The following is an 18058-nucleotide window of genomic DNA, read 5'->3' as shown; positions in this document are numbered from 1 at the left end:
ATAAACCCAAGAACTGGGTGTCTCAGCGGCACCATTGTAAGTCCTATAAAAGTAAAGGTCCTATAAAAGGCTTAGATTAAACATTGCAGATAAAAAAAATGTTTTCCAATTATTCACACTCATTTTTTTGTCTGTTTACAAAAAGAAGAACAAAACATGAATCACAATCATCATTTTATTACCTTTATTAGCAGATATTTATTGCAATTAACAAAACCTTTAATGAGAAATGTCAGGATGCTGTGATCTGATCTTAACAGAAAATAAGCAACGAGTCCTGATCTTACAGCTAAAAATATCAGTGGAAGAAACTGAACCAAGAGGTTAATGTGAGGAAAAAAACGTCCAATATCCAGAGAATAGACCAATTCAGCAGCCCAAATTTTCTTCAAACAGTTATTTTTCTTTCTTTTTTTAGAGGGGTGGGGGGGGGGGGGTGGGGGGGCATTTTCCCATGTCAGAATGAACCATTTATGTCGATAAATAAATCAAATTGTTTTGTTTCAGATGCCTAAATTGGCTGTGGTCCTCTAGGTCAAGGACTTGTTTTAACATCTGAGGGTGTGTGTCTGGGAGGGGAACGGCCAAAGAAACACTAACGATCTGAGACGGAGGAGGAAACTGAACCTGAGCGTTACAGCAGCTGGAGGCGTAACGAGGTACAACTTGTGCTTCTCAGACTGTAAGCAGTCGGTCTTCTTTGTCACAAGAGTTCAAAGCGTGAAGCTGCACAGGTCCCCCCCTCCACCACTCTATCCATCTGTTGTGGGACGCTAAAACTTAAAGAGGACAAACGCAGGAAAACAAAAGAGAAGCAGCTCATAAACGATGATTTCCTTTATGTTTCTGCTTCTCCTCGCTCCAGATGTGCTGTTCTCCTTAACGCGTAAGTATAATTCATTTCATTTCACTTTCTGTTGCTCCAAACAGGGATGCTCGCAGACCGGCAGCAACATCTTTTATAAGATAAGCGTCTATTATATTATTTCTATAATGTTGTTCTCCTGATATGGTCCATTATCACACATTACCTATTATAGTTATCAGATGTACCGGTTTTCTCAGAAATGCAAAATATGTACTGAGTCTGCTGCACTATAATGATGTACTTTATTTTACATTATCAGTATACTTGGTCGGGATATTTTTCTTTTGTTTTTGAGGCTTCATGCAAATAATAGATGACAAAAGATTGATTTTAGCCACAATTCAGCTATACCAAATTAAATTATAAAAAGTTGTCCTGCACTGACATATTTATTTAATATAACAAAATGTTTGAGTGTTTTATATCATAGACAACTGTTAATCCTAAAAAATACTGACTCTTCCGTCCTTGTATTAAAGATGCAAAATGTAGTAGTGTGTTTGCATGGAAAAAGTCATGCAGATGCAGAAATATAGTATTTTTCAGAAATTTGTACTCCACTTGGCCCACAACTGTCTTATTTATTATTATTATTATTATTATTATTATTATTATTATTATTATTATTATTATTATTATTATTATTATTATTATTATTATTATTATTATTATTATTTATTTTTATTTTTTTTTATTATAGAACACATTTAAAGGTGTAGGGACATATGCAAGAAGGATTAATTGCCACAAACCTGCAGCCCGGTAAATAACACCCAGTGGTTACATTTAAAAAAGGACGAGAAGAAGAGTTTTCATTGAAGGCGTAATACTTTAAAGACAGTTCTAGTATAGAAATTAAGAAACATTTAAGGGTTTTACTGAAATTCCAGAGTAACCTTTTTGATTAGAATAGAATAGAAATACCTTTCTTGTCCTACAATAATGAAATTAGCACTGCAGTGGCTTCATAAATCTACTTCATGCGGGTACAAATACGGGCTGAGTTCCTGCTTTGCTACGGTGTGGTGGGGCTGCAATCTCTAAAGAGCTCTGGGGGGAGGGGGGGGGGCATGCCAGGTTTTCTTACAACTCTAATGATTTCCTCCTAAAGTGTGGCCATGTCTCCTCAGACAGAGAGCCTGTGATCCTTAAAAAAGTTGGCTTTTAATGAAAAGACTACAGAGAAATGATCAGAAAGCAACATTTTGCTGATGATAGTTTGAAAAAGGTAATCTTTGAGTTTTGAATGTCGTTTACTCTAAAACTTTTCTAAAGGCTTCCATATTTCCAGTGGTTTCTTTGATGATCTGGGCAAGTTTAGTTAAGTAATTCTGTGATTATTTTTTATTTATTTATTTATAAAGCATTACTTGAATTATGTATATTTTGTCCCATTTTGAGGAGCAGCAAACTGAAATGGGATTCTGCATCACATTTATACCTCACAGAAATAGAAAGACATTGATAATAAAACTGAAAGTTCCTCGAAGAAGTTATGGTCATAGAGGTAATCGTAAAAGTCGTGAAAAAAAATCATTTTCATAATAAATTTAACATGTCTAAATAATTTCTAAATGCATTATCTTGCTAAATTTGTCTTTAGGTTTTGTACACTTGTTAAGGCAAAACAGTGGCCATGTCGCCACAGCTATATTTCTGAACGTAACTCTTCCTAAAAGCGCGTCTGGTGTACTTCCTTCGTCCAGATGTTGCCGTGATCTCCCCGCAGGATCCGATCCTGAGAATTGGGTCAAGTCTGACGGCCACCTGCACGCTCACCACTGAGCTGGGCCTGCATGCCGGCTCGCTGTACTGGACTCTGAACGGGGTTCGTCTGTCCAGCAGTACCTACAGGACGGTGTCCGCCAACATCCTGACCATCGAGCTGCACAGCCTGAACGGCTCCCAGCAGAAATCCGGAGACAACTTGATGTGTCACGGGCCCGATGGACGTGTCCTCGCTGGTTCTTGTCTCTATGTGGGAAGTATGTAGAAACCGGATCCCACTGGAATATTTTCACATTTTGTCACTTTTCATCCTCACACTCAGATTTTATTGTGATTTTAAGTCAAGTTTATTTGTGTAGCACATTTCAGCAGCAATGAAAACATGAAAATATCATAAACACTTCAAAACCATCACTGGTTGTGAAACGTAACAAAATCAAGTGAAAAGTGATTTTATGTAATAGACCAACAGAAAATGTTGCATACTCGTGAGGTGGAAGGAAACAAAGTGTTTTCCAAATATGTATCTTAGTCTGCCTAAAGAAAAGCCAGAGCAAACTATTCAATGTGCTTTCCACAAAAAGAGGCAAGAAGGACGCTTTGACAGAAAGCAAATCAGAAGAAGCATTGTTTGCAATTTGCCAGAAGGCAAGGCAACTTTATTTGTGTGACACATTTTTGTCCAAAGGCAACTCAAAGTGCTTGTACATAGAATTTAATAAAACAAACTTAAAAATATAAAACAGGACTCTTATTTAAAAGCGGAGAGAAACAAAACAAACATATTTTCACACACGCACCCTCAGCAAAGGGTAATTAGAAAGCCATTGACCTAACATGCTTCTATTTTTTTACTGAGGGAGGACTTTATCTTTAAAGGTTGTCTCTTTCGTTTCATGACAATTTACTTTCTTTTGTCAACAAAATAATTTTAAAAACTATGTGAGGTTTCTTTAAGAAATAGTTTGCATTTAATTTAAAGTCCAGGTGTAGAAATTAAAAACTCAATGCTACATTTTAAGCCTGAGAAACATCAGCTGCAATAAATTTTAAAGTTATTTAAAAGATTGTTTTGTCAAAATGTCCATCACCGTGTTTGACTTACTTACTTACAAGGACATAGCTTTACACAGCACCTTAATTTTAGGTGAGAATTTATTAAAATTAGGATTATGAGAAAAACAAACAAACAAAAAAACAGTCTCTAAAGCTTTATGTAAAAAGTGACCCATACATGTTAAAGTGACGTAATCAGACCTGAAATGTTTGCGCTCTCACTTTGAGTTTTTCTCTTTTTGAACAAGAGCGACAGACAATATTCAGTGTGCTTTTTCAGTCATAATGAAGACGTTGCCGTCATATTTGAGTTGGCCGCTTTTTGTTTCAACAATTGAGCCATTTTCTGCACCTCTCAATTATATTTCAGTGCCTCCAGAGAAGCCAGTAAATTTAACATGCAGGTCCCACAACGCAAAGGATTTGAGCTGCAGGTGGAGCGCGGGCGGCCCGGGCGAGACGCACATCCCAACCAAATACACCCTCAAGTACAAACTGAGGTGAGGCAGACATTCCTCAGGTGGACAAGCAAACTCATCCGTAGAGTTTATCGCTTTCTATAAGTGCTGGAGTCACAGGTTGGTAGATGGTGATCTTGTTTTCATTTTCAGGTGGCATGAAAGAGAAAATGAATGTGTGAGCTACAGCGTAGAGAAGCAGGGCTACTCCTGTCGCATCTCGGCAAACATCGCTCTCTTCACCCCGTACGAGATCTGGGTGGAGGCCACCAACCAGCTGGGCTCAGCCACCTCCGACATCAGCTCCCTCGACGTCCTGGATGTGGGTCAGTAAGGAGACTCTGCCATCACAGAAAGCTGCATGTTTGACGGAGACAGGGCTGGTGAAAAGGACAAAGAGAAGGAGGGAACTTTTCTTTAGAGAACATGAAGAAGAGAACAAACACGGCTGAAGTTTCAAACGTTTGGTTGAAGTTAGCGCCCTAACTACATGGTCCTGAAAAAGTATTTTGGATGTCCAGGCTTCACTTTGTCACACCTAAATGCTTTAGATCGTGAAAGTAAAAACAGAAATAGGTTTTGAATAAGGAAGTCATTCATTAAGGGGAAAAATTGTGCCTACGTACGAAAAAAAACTGTGTCTCCTAAATCTAATAACTAGTTATGACACTTAGCTGCCGTATGGGGTCTTTTGTCTGGTCAGTCCAGCAAATGTTTTTACCAAAAGTTTTGTGAATCATCCGGATGTTGTTTGGGAAATGTGAGACAGGCCTCGGCGTTCTTTTTTGGACAGCAGTGGATTTCATCTTGGATCTCTCCCGTGGAGTCTGCCGTTTTCCAGTCTGAGGCCGACTTTAACCAAGACAAGTGAGCTCTGCAGTGCTTCAGATTTCGCTCTTTGCTCTTTTCTGTCTATTTTCTCTCTTTCAAGATGATGTGCTCTTACAGTAGTTCACTGGTGTCTCAAACTCTTGAGGATGGCTTTGCAATCCTTTCCTGTGGTTGCTTTTGAGATCATTTAGCCTACTTCATGTTGTCACACAGGTTCTATGCAAGTGATTTGTTGTTTCTGCAGCTAAATCAGGGTGTTGCTATTAAAACTTAACTCAGACATCGAGGTTAATTGTGGTTAATTCATGCTTTAATTAGGAGGGCAGGAGATATGAATGGAAGTGTTATTTAATGTTGTACAAACAAGTGTTATTTATTGTTATTTATTGCTGGCCTGGCAGTAAATACCAACACCTTAGTGGCACAGGAAACATACGTTTACATGGTTTTTCACTCTCAGAAGCGTTTTGTTGGAAAAGTACAGACTGAGATGCCTCCCAGTTAATGGATTTTTGAGTTTTGGGTTTAGAGTCTCATGCTATACTGAAGCACTGATATACTGTAGTCCCCTAATCTTCTGCAAACACCTCATTCTACGAAGCAGTGTTTGATACCTGCAGCATTTTTTTCATGTGCTCTGCAAAATGCAGAATCAATAACCTGGAGGTTGTAAACATTTAAGAAAAAAATAGACGGTCTAATGGGATGCGTTTGCTGCAGCAATAACAGAAAAGCACCGGGTGGATTTCTTTAATCCTTTTCACTAGAATAAACACGGGTGATGAATGACGTTACCCGTGAGCAGTAAAAGCAGCGGCGGATGTGTTGAGCAGAAGTTTACAAACCGACATTTAATAGCTTATTTTATCAGCTGCTTCTTTGTCTCCTATTGTATTATCTCTTTAATATTTTATCGGGTTTCCTCTCCTTCAAAGCAGCTCAATTATTTTATTGTAGCCTGTTGTGTTTAATGAGGAACACCATGCTCTCACGGGATGCAGCGACTGAGCAGAGCTAAAGTCCCCCATCCAATTGTCTGCTAAAGACAGGCCAGATCAAGAATATTTGGGTCCTTTACAGTTTCTGCAAATTTGTTTTGTTTGGTTTTTTGATGCAGTTTTATTGTGACAAACAGCAGTCACTGCAACACATAAAGTGGTTTTAGAAAACTTCAAACCTTCATTAGCACAATAGAGATGTTGCCTTTCATACAGTTGGACTTGGTTATCCACAAATCAAGGCCCTATATCACAAGGTTGTTTCATTTTGGTAAATGTTTCCTCAATTCATGATGAAAGCATAATGATCCTATACCCATGATGGCAAACACAATTCTATCTTTCCCAGCTATAAAAGCATCCTGCTTGTTGAAGCTGGAGGAAAAGAGGAACTTTTCACAGAATTTATGAAGTAGAACAATATTGGCGAAACTTAGGCAGCGTACTTCTTTTTCTTTGCATGTACTGAAGCTAAATTTGAATGGCTAATGGCCTCTGCCGTGGAATAGTCTACGCCAGATATATTTCACAACACACCACCTCCGTGTTTCCCAATCTGCATTAAAGTTTTTAATTTTAGGTTAAAGTTTTCACTCACATGTCTGGTAAATGTGCACAATGGCTGTCAGGGAGCTGCATCCAGGCTCTAATCCTTCGCCCTTGTCCCTGTAGTGACAACAGACCCTCCTGCTAACGTCCAAGTGAGTCGTATCGGCAGCCTGGAGGACCAGCTGATGGTCCACTGGACCAGCCCCCCCGAGCTCAAGGACGTCCTGTTTCAGGCCAAATATCAGATCCGCTACAGACTAGAGGACATCGCCGACTGGAAGGTGATCCACCCATCATCTCGCTCAACTATTGCAGACTCTGCTGCAGCATCTCTGCCAGCATTCATGAAATATCCTGCTCATATCTTCCTTTTAATGAAATCCTACTGTTTTGAAACCTGGCTTTGATCCCACTCAGCAGAAGTGGATTTTTTTTTGAGGAGGTAATTCTTTCAGACTCCGTCTTTGATGTCTTCAAGACAAGGCTGCTCAATATTTCTATAAAAAAAAGAACATTTGATTAGAAAAAAAGATTAACTGAGAAGAATCTAAGGGGAACACAGAAAAGATTTAGCTAAACAGGTTATGATTATACAGGACACCTACTCAGAACTATGCAAGTGCAAGACTTTTATATTCGCCCTCTTGTTGTTGATATTGTATAAGTATCTGAACATCTGCTGCACTGAAAGTATACTTACTAGAGATGTTTCTGTGAAAAGCATCCACTGCCTCTCCTTTGTGTAATCATTGTGCTGTTTCTGCTCTCAGGCGGTTGATAACGTTGGAAACCTGACTTCCTGCCGGCTTGCAGGCCTCAAGCCTGGGACGGTGTATTTTGTCCAGGTGAGGTGTAACCCTGTGGGGATCTTTGGCTCCAGGAAACCTGGAATCTGGAGCGACTGGAGCCACCCGGCAGCAGCCTCCACACCCAGCGGAGGTACGCACCTTCCAGCTCACATCGTCAAACAAAAAGACGTTTCCTCTTAACTATCACGTCACACTAAAATCAGCCTAGATCTGCCTTTATGGAAACTCCATAGTAATATCTAGTCACGCTTAAATGGAAAGACTTCAAATAGTCCGAACGTCTGAAATGTTTCCGCTCTGTGGCGGGCTCACAGCTTTAGTTGGTTTTAAATGCTACCCAAACATCTGAGATCCCAGCAGATTTTAACCATTTGTTGCTTTCTAATAATCAACCTTTCGTTGGCAATTAAAGCCGGAAAAACAATGTCCCTTATTCCTGATTACACATCCTGCACAGGAAAGATCCAAACCGCATGTGACCCGGAGGAAACAAAACATCAGTCGGCCCGCTACCTAGATAGGGATCTCCATGCCGAGGATTAGAGAGAACTGCAGAAAGCCAGGGGAACATTTGACGAATTTCTCCCGTCCGCTTCAAAGATTGATCCAGTTACGGAGCTGGCTGTCACTCTGCGGCACACACAGAGCCTATAAAGCTTGAGTGGAAGCAGGTTTGGGCGCAGATAATGAGCTACATAAGTTATGGTGGTATTTACTTCCCAGGGAGAGGAAGTCGTTATCGAGCTCTGTCATTTGCCACAAAGGATTGATTTTGGCAGATGACAACCTTCTCTGTCTGAAACCCAAATGTGGCACGTCACCTCCTCGGTTAAGGACGTTAAACCGAGCAACATGTCCGCGTTTCCACATCAGTTGAATCGGTTTGCAAGAAAAGGTCGAGAGTTACTGAGACGCTTTTAACAACATGCATAAAAGAGGTCGACATTAAAAAAGACTTACCCTAATTTTTCCTCTGCTATTAAGAGCTCATTATTTATTCATAAATTATTTGTTTGTTGAATAGATTCCAGCAGATAGATTCTTCTTTATGCTAACAAATGAAAATTTAGATGATTTACAAGAAAGTTTCCTAGTGAAGGATTTTAGCTGTTGACATGCTAAAGATAATATTATAAGTTATGGAGACACTTTCACTGCAAACTGTTTTGTGTTGTGTATGTTAGCTCAGCATATAAACACAGGGATTCTAGTCTTTTTTTATTTGTGCATTAGAGCAGATTAAACTCCATGTTGGATCATTTCTGCAATTTTCTCCAGCCTACAGATTTAATCAAGACGCTAATTTTAATTTGATTATTTAAAATGTCATGTATACAGGATGTGGGGGGTCATTACCTTGCAGGAGGGTGAGCTTCATCGGGTTTCCCCTTATGAAGAGTCACCCCACCCCATGATGCTGCCATCACCATGTTTCATTGTCAGGAGAAGTTGGCGCAATGGTTAGAATCATTATTTTATTTTCCTTATGTTTGAATAATTTATAATATTTACCCAGCCATTAGCATTTTGACCCCTTTCTTTTTTACATCCCTAAATACAAAATTGTAGTTTGGTGGTGGTGGCATCACGCAGTGGGGATGCTCTTCTGCAGCAGGAGCAGGGATGCTAGTCAGAGTTTATGGGAAGATGGATGGAGCAAACCAGGTCAATCCTGGAAGAAAACACGTTAGAAACCACAAAACAGTTGTTGCTGGAGTGGAGGGTAACCTTCCTGGTGGATGGTAGTCTAAAAGATGCAGCCAGAGGTGCGATGGAAAGGGTTGGATTACTGCATACCTATGTCTTAAAGAGGCCCTGTCCAAGTTCAGACCTAAACCTGTGGCAAGACTTGAAAATCGAGATGCCGTCCATCACGTCTTACTGAGTTTGAGCCATTTTACAGTTGGCAAACATTTGTGCCTCAAGATGTGCACAGCTAGTAGAGACATACCCCCAGAAGATCTGCAGCTGAAATAGCAGCAAAAGGCGGCCCCGCAAAGCACTGACTCAGCGAGACTTAATGCCTATTCAAGACACATTTATAAAAAAAATCTGTAAACAATTTTCTGTAAACTATTAGTGGATAACTTAGTTGTTTGTCAGGCGACAAAACGTGAAAGGTTTAAGCTGCAAGTTTCTCTCCCACGTCTCTCTCCTCTTCCATCTTCCCCCCTCCTTCCTCCCCCATCAGATCTGCTCCACAGAGGCTCCTGTGATCCCAAAGCCAGCGGACAGAACTCCACCCTGCGGCGGGAGCTCAAGCAGTTCTTCGGCTGGGTCCGCAAGCATGCCTCGGGCTGCAGCAGCGTGTCGATCAAACTGTACGATCAGTGGAGGGTGTGGCTGCAGAAATCTCACCACCAGCCACGCAACCAGGTCGGTAAGCGCCGGCTCTTTTTCTTCTGCGGGACTTTCAGCATGTCCTCACAAACACCCCATCGCTCTATCAATACACTGAGCTGAATTTCTGACCCGGCCTCTTTTTTTTTTTTCCCATTTGCCATCTGCTCAGTATTTTTTTTACAAGCAAAAAGAGGAAAGATTTCCTTTGAACTGGCCCTGTGAGGTTTCAGTCTGTGCTTTATGATCAGGTAAAAATGTGCGGTTTAGACTCTACGGGCTCAGAAGTGGGAGCAGAAAAAGGGACATGCTCTTCGTCAAGATGCCTGATTAGGTTTCGTATTTTAATGTGATCTGCAGCTGATCGCCACAACAAAGAGAGGAAAAAAAAAAAACATTTACAAATAATTAACAGTCCGCTCTCGTGTGCTCCTTTTGTTTTTGCCTTGGCAAGCAGATCTTTTTTTTTTTTTTTTTTTTTTTACAAAAATAGCTCTAAGTGTTCCTCTGTGAAGAGTTCAGATCCTTCAGCCACATCCTCAGTCCTTGAACTCACAGGAACCTTCAGCCTACATGACATACTCTGAGTATTGATTCAGCAGTACTCTGATTTTTCTGCTTCCTAAGGCACAAACTGTTGCCTGAATAATGTCTTTTTTCACCAAGTGTGACAGGTTTCCATTGATTACCTAAAAAAAAAAAGGTTCACAGGAGGCGTGCAGAGCTGAGAAAGAGATAAAAGAGGCAGGCAGCAGTAATTAGTGTGTTCTTTTGGTTGTTTTTTTTTACATTTAACATGCTTTTACCATTATTCCAGTATGACCCAATTACTTCTGTCTTTTTCAGGTTCAACAAGACAATAATTCATAGCCTGAGTACTCATCGCTGCCCTGGAGATGAATCCAGGATCAGCCAACTGGTTGTCGTGGTCCCTGTTAAGTAAAAGGTCCGAGATCTTTGCAGCTTGGCCTTTAAAGCTTCACCCGAGCCGGAAAAATGTAAATGCAAAGTATTTGTTTTTGCTTTTTTGTCAGATTATGAAACAATTTTTTTTATTATCAGACAAAGATAACCTAACACAGTTTTCAAATTGAGATTTTATTAATAAAAGGAACCTGACCATTTGTGAAAAAGTAATTGCCTCCTAAACGCAAATAAATGGCTGTCATCAAGCATTTGAGTTTCCCTGGTAATGAGTCTTTGACTTTACCGATGAGGAAATTTAGCCTGCTCTTATTTGCAGAACTGTTTTCATTCGGCCACACTGGAGAGTCTCTGAGCTTAAATATCCTGTTCAAGGTTATGTCACAGCATCTCAATCAGATGTAAGTCCGGCCTTTGACTGGACCACACCATTTTTATTTTTTCATTTTACTGTTCAGACCAGGACTTGTTGTTGTCCTGCTGAATTTCCTTAGAACACATTTTAACCAATTTGTCTACGCTTGGGGGAAAATGGCTCCAACTGTGGTTCACTGGTGTCCCAAGTATTAGATGAGGCTTTGTAACCAGATATAAGCAAAATAAATCGTTTCTCCTGTGTTAATTGAATTCTTATATATAGGGGAACTACGTGTTGCTTAAGATATCGTAACCTACTCTAACTGATTTCTTGATTCTGCAGGTGTGGCAGTAATCAGGCCTCTGTGTAAATTAAATGGACTCAGCCATCCAAAAAAAAAGTGTATTTAGACGCAGATGATTTAACACAATGGGACAATCATCTACTTACACACAGGGTCAGGTTGGTTTAAATAGTTTTTTTCTTTTAGTAAATTAAATCATTGTTTGTTTTAACTTACTCAGGTTATCCTTGTCTGACATTAACATTCGGTTGATCATGTGAAACATTTAAGGATGACAGAAAAATTGTAATAAATTGGGGAACCAGTCAAACTTTCTTCAGGTCCTCCTTGGCTCTGAATGGAAAATGACTTTAAGCTGCTGTCTTTTTCCTGTTATACCTTTAGCTAAAATCTTTTCTTTAGATCTGTAAATCCGCCTGAGGTAGATGTGTGTTCAATAAATCCCTGCTCATTGTATATTATTCGGCATAAAAGGGAATTTACTGAAAATTACATGGACAATGATGATTAATCATTAATCTCTGAACATACAGTGCATTCAGATATTCAAGTAAAGCATAAGCAATTTAAAAATTGTCTCATTGTTAGAGCCAGAAGAATTGTTTATAACATTGTAAGCACTTAAATCTTTGAAACTGCCTGTTAAAGGAAATGTTAAGTTTATTACTTATACAGTTCAAGCCAAACTCTTTAAGTGTCTTGGTAATAAAAAAATAAATGCAATATGACATAATTGATATTACAAAATTATGTAATGACATAATATTGTTTTTTTTTTTTTTTTTTTTTTACATCTCATTACATTATGAACAATCCTGTGTTCAGCAATGCAGCAAAACAAACACACAACTGCACATAAAAACACAGAGAGGCAGATTGGGAGAGGCCTCCTGGGTGGCATCAGACTGCAGCAGTGAGCGGGGCGGAGCCGGAGGCCAATCAATAAGAGCTGATGAAGACTCTGAGACGGAAGATGCATCAGGGCCACGGCGGCCTGTCGCCTCGGCGGTCATGTGAGAGGGCTGGTGGTGCAGACATGCAGGGAGTCGGCTGTCAATCACACTCTTCTGAATCGTATTTAAAGTCCTGCATGATCTCACTCAGAGCCTCTTTGTTCTTTATGATCCTGACCGAAGACAGAAACAAAGACATTCTTTGAAACGATGTTACTGCATTGGTATAGACAGCTGTTCTGTTACCAAACAAATAAAACAAATATGTTCTGAAACATCATCTGAAAACCTGTGAGATTAGCTCTATCCACATCAGCGTACAAAGAGGTCAACGATGCACCGAGTAAAAGTGAGAGTGTCTCTTACTCGTGCTTAAGCTCCTGGATTCTGTCCGGACAGCCTTCATCGTCTGGGTGATCCTGGGCCTGCTGCTTGGCCAGCTGCAGCTTGGCCGTCTGATCAGAGGCAACAGCAAGTAAGAAGTCAGGATAACAGAAATGTTGCTGAGTACATTAGTGGGATGTGAAACTCAAATCATCCCTAATCCAGAGAAGATGGTGAAAATAAGTCTGGGGAGGAAAACTCCCCAAAGCTTTTCGTTTCTTTTTTTTCCTTCATAGTAGGTACATCTGGTCTGGCGTTCTGTTAGCTGTGAAATCATCCAGAGAAGACAGATCATCCACTACTACCATCTAATGCAGAACAGATTCCTGGATCAATGTGTGCTTCTGTGATTTTTTTGTCTCTCTTGTTGTGTCTCTGTTCTGTCTTCTGTAACCCCCAGTCGGTCGAGGCAGATGACCGTTCATACTGAGCCCGGTTCTGCCGGAGGTTTTCCTCCCTGTTAAAGAGGAGTTTTCCTTTCCACTGTCGCTTCATGCATGCTCAGTATGAGGGATTGCAGCAAAGCCATGTACAATGCAGACGACTCTCCCTGTGGCTCTATGCTTCTCTAGGAGTGAATGCTGCTTATCAAGACTTTGATGAAATCAACTGGATCCCTGATATAGGACATTTTTGACCCAATCTGTATAATATGATTGAATTTGACTTTGTAAAGTGCCTTGAGATGACATGTTTCATGAATTGGCGCTATATAAATAAAATTGAATTGAATTGAACTTGACAAAAAAATGCCGTACAAACAAACCAAAAACTATTCTGAATCAAACTATTGTTTGTTCTCCAGTCTACATTGAAAGCTTCACAGATCTTCTGTAAGGGTCACTGAATCAGCCATCAGCACTGACTACTTAACACATTTATACCTTATATGAATGTTTGACAGAAAGTGAAGCAGTGACAAATGTGCTTTACACAAGAACACCTAAATTTAAATAAGATGCATGAGAACTTTGCCTTCTGGGAGTTAAACAGTAAAGTTTTATCACCGGGTTCGTTTTTCCAATACTATCCACTTAAAAAGTCCTTTCAGGGCAATTTTCAAAAGGCAGTTTAGAAAGAATACTAAAACATTTCAACATGAAAGTTGTTCTTCCTTTGATTTTAATTAAATTAATAATTATTCATCAGCTTCTGACAAGCAGATTAGATTTTGCTTTAATTTGGAACCCACTGTTCTCCAGCAGCAGAACAACTAAAATATGTTTTCAGAATAAGATAGACCCAGGAATGAACATTTTCTGACACATAATATATATTTTTTAATTAACCGTCTGACATTCTGCATTCTCAGCCTGTGTCTCAGCAAAATTTCCTTATGGCAACATAAGATTCATAATTCTTAAATCAGATTAAACCTTTACTTTTTACATCAGTTACAGCAACCAAAATGTATTATATGTGCTTAACGCCAGAACAGTTATTTCCGATGAAGCTGCGTTCTTTTGTTCAATCGTCTACACACAAGTACAGAAACCACAGGAATGTCCAACCATCATTCCTTTCAGGAAGGAGATGTGTTTTGGTGGGAAATGTGTGCATACTGATGATGCTGGTCAGAGCGAATCATTATCTACAGGGAAACGAGTCTTTTAATGCAGGAGTTCCCCAAGTGGGGTCCAAAATTTCTGACTTTACACTGTAACAGATATACTTGTTTTAATATAGCAAATTAATGCCTTTAATCGTGAAAAGAGATGTTTTTCAGGCATTGACATCAGAAGACATCAACGTTTTTTTCTTCAAATATGTGAGAATATTGTCAAAACTTTCTGTGGAAATATACTCCTCTGTGTAAAACAATTTATTTCCTTTAATCTACAATGACCATAATACAATTTTATTTTTTTGGATATTACAAGAATAAAGTCATATTAGGTGTACAAGAATAAAGAATATTATGAGACTAAAGTCACACAGACATTTGCATAATTGTTTCAAAGTCCTGACACTAATGATAATTTGATGCTGATTTGCTAAAAACATTTAGTATTTCCTTAATTGTGAAACCGATACATGACTATATTCTTATAATTTCCCAAAAGGAAAATATAATGCAGCAAAGAGTGTAGACAAAGCAAGGATGGATGTTCTGTTTGTCGTGTTAAACACTGACGTTTACCCACCAGTTCCAGCTTCTGCTTCTCTTTGCTCTGCAGCTTTTCGATGTGTTCAGAAAGGTCAGCTCGGTCGAACTCTCGATGAAGCCTTCCCTTGATCTCCAGAACTTCCTTGGAAATGCCGCTGAAGGCCTGCGTTATCTCATGGACCAGCTGCTTATAGTGTTCGAAGTCGTAATGGGGCCCAGTCCTCAGGTAGGCTTCGTGTCCTCTGCACGGCCACCCGAAAGAAGAAAAACAAAATTAATACTGATGTACAGTTTGATATCAGCTGATAGAGCCCCCCTGACAAGGAGGAAATGTGAACAAAAACAAAGAAGAAAGTGATTAAAGCAAAAAGACTTTTTCATAGTCGTTTTCCCTCTAACGCCTCACTAACCCACGGTGCTCCACAGACCGGCTTCTTTGCACCATGACCCCTGTGGCTAAAGCACAACTATTGGACCGGGAGCAGACATGCCCTCCAGCAAACAGATTACAGGACGATGTACAAACTGGTGAAAAGTATGGCTATCTGGCTGTTAAATATTTCACAGGAATCACAAACTTTTGACCATAAAAACAAGCAGAGTTTAGATCTGAGCCTGTCGGGTGGATTGAGCTCCCGTTCTCTACGACAGCTTTATAAAATAAAATGCATGTGCTTATTAAGGGTTAGTTTCTGTGTCAATACTTATCTGGAAAGGCTCAACTATTAGTTTTTGGGACAGAAAATATAATAAAAAAAATAAATGAATCAAGGTCTGAAAAAAATAACCACCTTACATTTTCCCAAGGTTTCTAATGCCAATCTCTGGACTTCTAAATTATGTTTTATTATTTAATCATTTGAAAATCAAGACAACTGGGATAAATGGTGAATATAATAATTTATTAGATTTATTAGCAGAGCATCACATCTACCAACAATAACCAAGTTGTTTTGTGGTTATTTTTGCCTCCCTGCTGTTCTAACACTTCCTCAGCATACGTGAGGGAGGAAACATGTCTGTTAGGCATGGGTCAGGACGTCTACTTTATTTCATATATTCTATATCTATACATTAGTTTAAATATTCCCCACAAGTTTTTAAAAGTTTAAATATGAGCTTTTTATTGATCTTATTTTAAATCGGTGCCTTTCTTCAGTATTCATGTTAGATATGACGCGTCAATGTTTCTGGTGCTATAACAAACGTCTGTTTCCGTTTCCAGATAAAGTGTGAGAGCAAAAAAATGGTTATTTTATGTTTATGCTAACCAAAGGCAATACGCAGAAACCCTGAATGTTCAAGACTTTCACCCTGCCTTGCTGCTATCCTGCTGTCATCCTGGCCTACAAGTATTCATCCTGCCAAGCTGTGGATCCTGCTACTGTACTCTGGTCTCCAAGTACACTCTCTGCCGTGTTTCTGGTCCTGCTTGCCAGCTCCTGCTCACATCTACACCTTTGCTCCAGTTCAGTCCTGCATCTCTGGTTCCACCTGCCATCATTCATCCACTGTTACAATAAACTCTCAAATTCAGCTCTGTGTGTGCGTGCTCTGTCTGGGTTCATCGAAAGATAAATCATGACATTCTGTTTCGATCAAAGTGCTTAAAATAGTTAAATACCATGATACTGTCAAGCATCTCTCCGTTTGTTTCAGAGAAAGACTTACACTTAGACTTAGACAACTTTGTCATTTAGTATGCACAGAGTGCGTACAGAACGAAATTTCGTTTGCATACAGCTTGAAAATTTCAGTGAATTGCAGTAGATTTCAGAATACGGTAAATTACAGGATAAAGTGCAGCAGTGATTTCACAGTACAGCAATTGAAATGTAAACAATGCAGGATAAAGAGACAGCGTGTGATCACAGTGTACAGGTGAGTATATCTTAAAAACCATTTGCATGTGCAGAAATGATTTGTGCAAGAATGCATTTTAAAGGCCGAGAGTTCGGCAGCATTTGTAATGCTGGATAAGGATTGAATGATGCAAATGTGCAGAAAGGAAAAAGAAAGGAACAAGAGCGACTAGAGTGACCCATCACCTGACCTGAACTCTGAAAAATTTATGGGAAAAACTCATAAGTTTATAGAAAGATCACAAAGCATCTTCAGCAGTTGAAGCTGGTTTGTGTGGAAGAATGAGTAAAAATTACACCTGAGCAATACATGTGGCTGGTTTCTGCACACAGGAGGCATCTTGAAGCCATCGCCTACAAAGACTTTTGATCAAAGCATTAAACTTAATTAAACTTCAGCATGTTCAAGGCTTATTATTTCATTCCACATAATTCCTGTAACTTTATGGTTTGATTTCTTTACATGAGTGACTGCATTTGGTTTTAACTGACATCTGGCGGGAATTTCAGGTCAACACCTTTAGTTAAGACTTTTTTCTCAAAAAAAAAAAACTGCTTCTGCGCTCAGATACTTATTTCTCTGTATGTGGACTTGTGTGAAGTGTGGAGGCGTTCAAACTCACTCTTCGAATAGTCGATAGGTCTCTACCCGCTCAGACTGAAGCTGATAAAACCTCTGGATCAGGGCCTTAAAGTCTGATGGAACCTAATGAATAAAGATATTTAACACAAATTACAACAAAGTGGGTATTCTGATGTGTATGAACCGCAAATAATGATAAAAAAAAAAACTATTAAGAAAAACTTGAGCTACAGCTGCCTTAACCTCTTAAGACCTGAGAATTTTGATCCGAACAAAAATAGTTCCAGTTAAAACATATATGTTTGATCAGCTGCAAACCTCGTTTACAGATCTGTCAGGAGAAAGAAAAATATGTTTGAAGAAAAACAGACAATTTTAAGATATCAAAAAAACTTATGTTTAGACTAAATTTCTTGGTTCTTAAGAGGTTAAAGATACAGGTTTGCGAAAATGCTTTATTTTACTTTGCGTTTAGACCATTAGCATTAACTGTAAATAGCTTAACTATCTTGTAAATTTCCTTCAGTGTTCTTAATCCGGGATATTCAGGACTACACACAAGAACCATAAAGCCTGTCTTCTTAAGACAACTCCTACATCTGCAACATTAGCTTGTTTATTATTAGCTTGTTAGCTTAGCATTAGCGCTGGGATTTAACATTATACAGTTAAAATAGAAGCCGGACTCTTACCATGTTGTTCTAGATTTTAATACTGCCAAGTTGTTTTACAATAACCGCATGTTTACGTGTAACACATGCGTGAAGTTTTTTATTTTGTCTCCCTTGTTGAGCGTCGGCAGCGTGTGTGCCATGAAACCCGGAAATGACGATGGAGAAAAACAACTGACCTTCAAAGTAAAAGCATAGAGCAATTTTAGCCTTCGGTCTAACTCAATAAAATATGTCTAGAGTCGCAAAAATATACATCTCCCTTTGAAGAAAGA

At 39.3% G+C, this 18058-nt stretch overlaps 2 protein-coding genes across 3 annotated transcripts; one reads left to right on the top strand and one right to left on the bottom strand.

The window, feature by feature from the left end:
* Window positions 1–448: 448 nt before the first annotated feature.
* Window positions 449–10703, top strand: crlf1b (cytokine receptor-like factor 1b). 2 transcript variants are annotated; one of them, XM_012864780.3, is made up of 8 exons: window positions 449–886; window positions 2575–2853; window positions 4023–4152; window positions 4264–4436; window positions 6612–6769; window positions 7259–7427; window positions 9489–9673; window positions 10484–10703. In XM_012864780.3, the coding sequence occupies exons 1-8, from the start codon at window positions 829–831 to the stop codon at window positions 10505–10507; spliced, it is 1176 nt and encodes a 391-aa protein (XP_012720234.2). In that variant the 5' UTR covers window positions 449–828; the 3' UTR covers window positions 10508–10703. The 2 variants fall into 2 exon arrangements, with proteins under 2 accessions (XP_012720234.2, XP_035997222.1); XM_036141329.1 differs by having other exon boundaries at window positions 9489–9677.
* A 981-nt stretch (window positions 10704–11684) lies between these two features.
* On the bottom strand, window positions 11685–17947 carry rex1bd (required for excision 1-B domain containing). Its single transcript, XM_012864872.3, has 5 exons — window positions 17805–17947; window positions 17153–17235; window positions 14705–14909; window positions 12543–12631; window positions 11685–12349 (listed from the first exon to the last, which is right to left on the bottom strand). Exons 1-5 carry the CDS (start codon window positions 17805–17807, stop codon window positions 12277–12279), a joined length of 453 nt encoding a protein of 150 aa, XP_012720326.2. The 5' UTR covers window positions 17808–17947; the 3' UTR covers window positions 11685–12276.
* Between the last annotated feature and the right edge of the window lie 111 nt (window positions 17948–18058).

The sequence above is a fragment of the Fundulus heteroclitus genome, chromosome 9 (genome assembly GCF_011125445.2).
Source record: "Fundulus heteroclitus isolate FHET01 chromosome 9, MU-UCD_Fhet_4.1, whole genome shotgun sequence".
Taxonomy (NCBI): domain Eukaryota; kingdom Metazoa; phylum Chordata; class Actinopteri; order Cyprinodontiformes; family Fundulidae; genus Fundulus; species Fundulus heteroclitus.
Note: the sequence above shows the minus strand (reverse complement) of the source record. Positions and strands in the feature narration are given on the sequence as shown.